Raw genomic sequence first — 6,361 nt, forward strand, 5'->3', positions numbered from 1 at the left:
GCCGTAATGGGAAATAAGGAAGATATGAATTAAGAAACAAAGTTTAAATTCATACTGGTACAAAAACCCCTAATGGGATATTGACGAGGAAATGTCATAATACGTCAGGTAACACTGGAACTGTCATAATTACCACTGAACACTTCAGGTGGTTGAAATATTATAAAATCTTATTGTATAAGTGTTGAGTAAATTGCTTCCATAGATTTCGTATCAGAAAAGGTTAAATTATGCACAGATAGCATACCTTTACTAAGGGGCTGAAACCATTCAGTTTTGTGTTTATGAAAATATAATTGAAAAATTATTGAATTAAGAGACTTCAGACTCATGGATAGATATAATCTAATGGAAGAATTAATACATAGTAGTTTGTAAAAAAGTAGTTATATTGTAAACTATTCAATTATATTTTATTCTACTGAAAATTTAGTTTGTAAAATTCTTCTATTTACTGAAAAAATGTGGTTTTAGAATCTATATGACTTAAAATCAATGGCTCACTTTGTCCAGTTCCCAGAGTAACTGAATAGCTAAATAGCTAAATAAGTACAGATATAGGAGTAAGATTGCATAGTCAATTTTAATTTTGAAATCTATAGCCCAGGATTTAAGAAGAATGATGACGTAGTATTTTGTTATATTCATCAAAATTATTTTATAAATGATAATATTGTGCTCTATATGATTTTTAGGACATTGTTATTTTATTTATCTGAAATTGATTAATTAAAAAGATTTTAATTTAGAAAATTTGACTTTGCTGATGAAATATTAACTTGATTATGAGATTGCCAAGTTTTACTTAAGCAGTAATAATAATAATAATAATAATAATAATAATAATAATAATAATAATAATAATAATAATAATAATAATAATAATAATAATAATAATGTATTCAGAGAACTAAAGAGGAAAAAAGACTTAAATATAGCTTGAGGGGAAATAAAACTCTTAGATGATGCTGAAAAAACACACTGTATAATTTCATGGGTGAAACAGTTTTTTTTTTATTTATTAGGTGGTAGGAAAAGTGTTTATTACAATGAACAGGATAGCAAAACCAAGTGTATCAAAGCCATGTTCTTAACAAAGCTGAGAAATCAAAGACGTGTCTTTAACAAAGCCAGGTACATCAAAGAGATCTTTTTAATAAAGCCAAGTATATTAAGACATGCCTTTCAGGACAAGAAGCAGATCTGAGGGACACATGTAGAAGTATATTTATCATTATTGACACTCGAAGCAGAATTTTGTGATATATGCTAAGAGTAAAAGCAAACACTTTTTTTTTTTTTTGAAAAAGCAATAATCTTTTGAAATAAAAGAAAAAAGAGAAAATAAAAGCTTTTAGTTGAACTTTGAGCGTTGAATTTTGGTGAAACCACCTTCCAGAAATGAAAGCTTTCATCTGCAAGCGAAGGTTTTTGAAAGCACAGAGATATAAATGAATAATTTATATTCAAAAGGACCACGAGTTATATGTTCAGAATACATGATTTCTAATGAAAAGCAATGAAATTGAATAAAAAGATGACGAATAATTAAGCAGATGAAGCAAAGCCACAGTTTTACAGTTGAATAAGTAGCCACTTAAGAGTATGAATATGAAAGTATGGAAATTCCTCAGAGCCAAAGCCATACTTAAGAATACATAAGCCACTGTTTAGACTTTATCCACTCAGACTGACGATTCCAGGTTCAGCAGCGTCTTCACCATGTAGCTAGACCGGGCCTATTTACCTGCGACAGTTGAAGTGGAAGTTCCTGTAGTGGTTGTTCCAGTGGTAGTTGCAGTGGTAGTGCCAGTTGTTGTTCCAGTGGTAGTTCCTGTGGTTGTTCCAGTGGTAGTTCCTGTGGTTGTGCCAGTGGTTGTCCCGGTGGTGGTGCCAGTGGTCCTGTGGTAGTTCCTGTGGTTGTTCCAGTTGTTGTTCCAGTGGTAGTTCCTGTGGTTGTTCCAGTGGTAGTTCCTGTGGTTGTGCCAGTGGTTGTCCCGGTGGTGGTGCCAGTGGTAGTACCTGTGGTAGTTCCTGTGGTTGTTCCAGTTGTTGTTCCAGTGGTAGTTCCTGTGGTTGTTCCAGTGGTAGTTCCTGTGGTTGTGCCAGTGGTTGTCCCGGTGGTGGTGCCAGTGGTAGTGCCTGTGGTAGTACCTGTGGTAGTTCCAGTTGTGGTTCCTGTGGTAGTTCCAGTGGTAGTGCCTGTGGTAGTACCTGTGGTAGTTCCAGTTGTGGTTCCTGTGGTAGTTCCTGTGGTAGTTCCTGTGGTTGTTCCAGTTGTGGTTCCTGTGGTAGTTCCTGTGGTTGTTCCAGTGGTAGTTCCTGTGGTTGTACCAGTGGTGGTGCCAGTGGTAGTTCCTGTGGTAGTTCCAGTGGTTGTTCCAGTTGTGGTTCCTGTGGTAGTTCCAGTGGTAGTACCAGTGGTAGTTCCAGTTGTTGTGCCTGTTGTGGTGCCAGTGGTAGTTCCTGTGGTAGTTGCTGTGGTAGTTGTAGCTGTAGTACCTGTGGTTGTTCCAGTGGTATAATCAGTGATGTTGCCATTTGCAGTTCCAGCTAATGTACTGGTATAAATGTCATTGTACTTATAGTAATTCCTAATACATCATCAGTGTTTTTACCTATATATTCAGTGGTAATGATTTACTTAGGTTGCATTGTGTCAGTGGTGGTATCTGTAACTGTGCTGGAGGCAGTGGTAGTTTTAATTGTATTGGTGGTAATTACATTATTAGTGACTAAAGCTGTATGAATAATTTGTGTTCTAGTTACACTGAAAGTAATTCCTTTTACATTATTGTCAATTGTATATAATATAAATAACTATATGTTTCCCATAAAAAAATTACAACTGAAACTATCATAAGAAAATGTAATTATTATTATTATTATTATTATTATTATTATTATTATTATTATTATTATTATTATTATTATTATTATTTAACAAATTATTGATATAAAGATCACTAATTATTCTTGCTATAATTTTACCAATTACTTATCACCAACTGCATTTGCAAACATAGGGTAAAGCCAATGCCATATATTAGTATAATTTCTGATTACATTTGATTCAAGTCCTTCCAAGAATAAACTTTGGTTGAAATAATTACTTTTGATTCAGTCCATCGAACAATGAGTGATTGCAGATCAAGTAGTATATTCAAAATTAAGTAAAGCAAAATAGGAGCCTTTAATAGAGGAAGATGGGAAATTGAGGAAGATATGAATTAAGAAACAAAGTTAATTCATACTGGTACAAAAACCCCCTATGGGATATTGCGTCAGGTAACACTGGAACTGTCATAATTACCGCTGAACACTTCAAGTGGTTGAAATATTATGAAAACTTATTGTATAAGCATTGAATAATTTGTTCCACAGAGTTTGTAGCAGAAAATGTTAAATTATGCACAGGTACCATGCCTTTACGAGTGGGCTGAAGCCATTCAGTTTTGTTTATGGAAATATAATTTAAGAATGATTGAATTAAGAGACAGATTCATGGATAAATATTATCTAATGGAAGAATTATGCATAGAATGTTGTCAAAAAGTAATTACTGTGTAAACTATTCAAATAGATCTTATTCTACTCAAAATGTAGGTTGTAAAATACTTTTATTTACTGAGAAAATATGGTTTTAGGATCTATATGGCTTGAAATCAATGGCCTTCTTGGTCCAGTTCCCTAAGTAACTGAATAGTTAAATAGCTACAGATATAAGAGTAAGGTCTGCATAGTAAATTTTAATTTTGAAATCTATAGCCCAGGATTTAAAAAGAATGGTGACATAGTATTTTATTGTATTCATCAAAATTATTTTATAAATGATAATTTGTACTCTATATGATTTTTAGGACATGTTCTCTTTTTAATATATTTGTGCCATTTTTCTGTTTTATAAGGTTTTTTATTTATCTGAAATTAATTGGAAAGATTTTAATTTAGAAAATTTGACTTTGTTGGTGAAATATTAACTTGATTATGAGATTGCCAAGTTTTACTTAAGCATTGATAATAATAATAATAATAATAATAATAATAATAATAATAATAATAATAATAATAATAATAATAGTAACATAATTATGAGATTGCCAAATTTTAATTAAGCATTAATAATAATAATAATAATAATAATAATAATAATAATAATATAATAATAATAATAAAAATAATAATAATAATAATAATAATAATAATAATAATAATAATAATAATAATAATAATAATAATAATAATAATAATATATTCAGAAAACTAAAGAGGTAAAAGAATTTAAAATTTACCTTGAAGGGAAATAAAACTCTCAGATGATGCTGAAAAAAACATTCTATATAATCTCATGGGTAAAACAGTTTTTTTTTATTAGGTGGTGGGAAAAAAGTTTATTACAATGAACAGGACAGCAAAACCAAATAAATCAAAGCCATGTTCTTAACAAAGCTGAGAAATCAAAGACGTGTCTTTAACAAAGCCAGATGTTTTTGACAAAGCCAAGTATATTAAGACATGCCTTTCAGGACAAGAAGCAGATCTGAAGCACACACGCAGAAGTATATTTAACATCTGTTGAGAGTCGAAGCAGAATTTTGTGATAAATGCTAAAGGTAAAAGCAAACAGTTTTTCTATTTTGAGAAAGCAATAATCTTTTGAAATAAAAAAAAAAAACAGAGAAAATAAAAGCTTTTAGTTGAACTTTAAGCATTGAAGTATGCTGAAACCACCCTTCAGAAATAAAAGCTTTCATCTGCAAGCGAAGGTTTTTGAAAGCACAAAGATATAAATGAATAATTTATATTCAAAAGGACTGCGAGTTATATGTTCAGAATACATGATTTCTAACGAAAAGCAATGAAATAAAATAAAAAGATGGCGAACAATTAAGTAGATGAAGCAAGCCACAGTTTTGCAGTTGAATAAGCAGCCATTTAAGAGTAAGAATATGAAAGTATGGAAATTCCTCAGAGCCAAAGTCATTCCTAAGAATACATAAGCCATTGTTTAGACTTTATCCACTCAGACTGACGATTCCAGGTTCAATAGCGTCTTCACCATGTAGCTAGACCGGGCCTATTTACCTGCGACAGTTGAAGTGGAAGTTGTTGTTCCAGTGGTAGTACCTGTGGTAGTTGCAGTGGTAGTGCCAGTTGTTGTTCCAGTTGTAGTTGATCCAGTTGTTGTTCCAGTGGTAGTACCTGTGGTAGTTCCAGTGGTAGTTCCTGTGGTAGTTCCTGTGGTTGTACCTGTAGTAGTTCCTGTGGTAGTACCTGTGGTAGTTCCAGTGGTAGTTCCTGTAGTAGTTCCAGTGGTAGTTCCTGTAGTTGTGCCTGTGGTAGTACCAGATGTTGTACCTGTGGTAGTACCTGAGGTTGTTCCAGTGGTTGTAACAGATGTTGTACCTGAGGTTGTTCCAGTGGTTGTACCAGTTGTTGTACCTGAGGTTGTTCCAGTGGTTGTAACGGATGTTGTACCTGAGGTTGTTCCAGTGGTTGTAACAGATGTTGTACCTGAGGTTGTTCCAGTGGTTGTAACAGATGTTGTACCTGAGGTTGTTCCAGTGGTTGTAACAGATGTTGTACCTGATGTTGTTCCAGTGGTTGTAACAGATGTTGTACCTGAGGTTGTTCCAGTGGTTGTACCAGATGTTGTACCTGAGGTTGTTCCAGTGGTTGTAACAGATGTTGTACCTGAGGTTGTTCCACTGGTTGTACCAGTGGTGGTTGCACTGGTGGACCCTGCAAAAAAAATCAGATTAGAATAAGTGGCAAAAGCACATCTACATAAGATTTCTGTAACTATCTACTTTCTGTCCTTCATAAATTTTATTAAATTTTAGCTTTTTTTTTGTCCACATCTATTGAGATTTTAGCTTTAAAATTCGTGATATTTATTATATAAAATTTGTTACATTCTTCTAGGACGATCTGTTAAACCATGGCTCCCAATTTGGAATTATTTTCTTAACTTTCTATTCTTATAGTTATAAATATTTTTTTTTTTTTTTTTTTTTTTTAGCCCTGGACGAACTTTTGTCGTCTCCATCCTCTTTTCGAGGATACAAACTTCTCATGCAAATGCGTTACGAAATGTGTGAGAAATGTGTTGCAATATGTGTTAACTTACCTTATAATCCCCATTTTAAAAATTGTCATTGGTTCAGTGGTCTCATTGTCATGGAGAAAAATGGTTTCTTCCTAACTCTTCAAAGGAATCAGATAATAAATGCAGTTTTGGATTTGAATTGTAACCCCATTTTTGGGGGTGAGGACTTAACCTCTTTTTGGGGTGAGAATAAAACCTCACTTTCAAATGAGGTTCCCTTTGAAGTGGTAAATGAAAACTCCGAGGGGAATT

At 33.0% G+C, this 6,361-nt stretch overlaps 2 protein-coding genes across 2 annotated transcripts in view; both read right to left on the reverse strand.

The window, feature by feature from the left end:
* LOC136825127 (mucin-2-like) overlaps window positions 1-1,724 on the reverse strand; it is an 11,908-nt gene extending 10,184 nt beyond the window's left edge. The window contains exon 1 of the mRNA XM_067081170.1: window positions 1,696-1,724. Within this exon, the coding sequence (XP_066937271.1) occupies window positions 1,696-1,724 (29 nt within the window). The remainder of the gene's footprint in view (window positions 1-1,695) is intronic.
* Window positions 978-6,144, reverse strand: LOC136825162 (probable serine/threonine-protein kinase clkA). The gene is made up of 3 exons (XM_067081189.1): window positions 6,131-6,144; window positions 5,128-5,742; window positions 978-2,502 (listed from the first exon to the last, which is right to left on the reverse strand). The coding sequence occupies exons 1-3, from the start codon at window positions 6,142-6,144 to the stop codon at window positions 1,740-1,742; spliced, it is 1,392 nt and encodes a 463-aa protein (XP_066937290.1). The 3' UTR covers window positions 978-1,739.
* Window positions 6,145-6,361: the final 217 nt, after the last annotated feature.

Source organism: Macrobrachium rosenbergii, chromosome 37 (genome assembly GCF_040412425.1).
Source record: "Macrobrachium rosenbergii isolate ZJJX-2024 chromosome 37, ASM4041242v1, whole genome shotgun sequence".
NCBI classification, from domain to species: Eukaryota; Metazoa; Arthropoda; class Malacostraca; order Decapoda; family Palaemonidae; genus Macrobrachium; species Macrobrachium rosenbergii.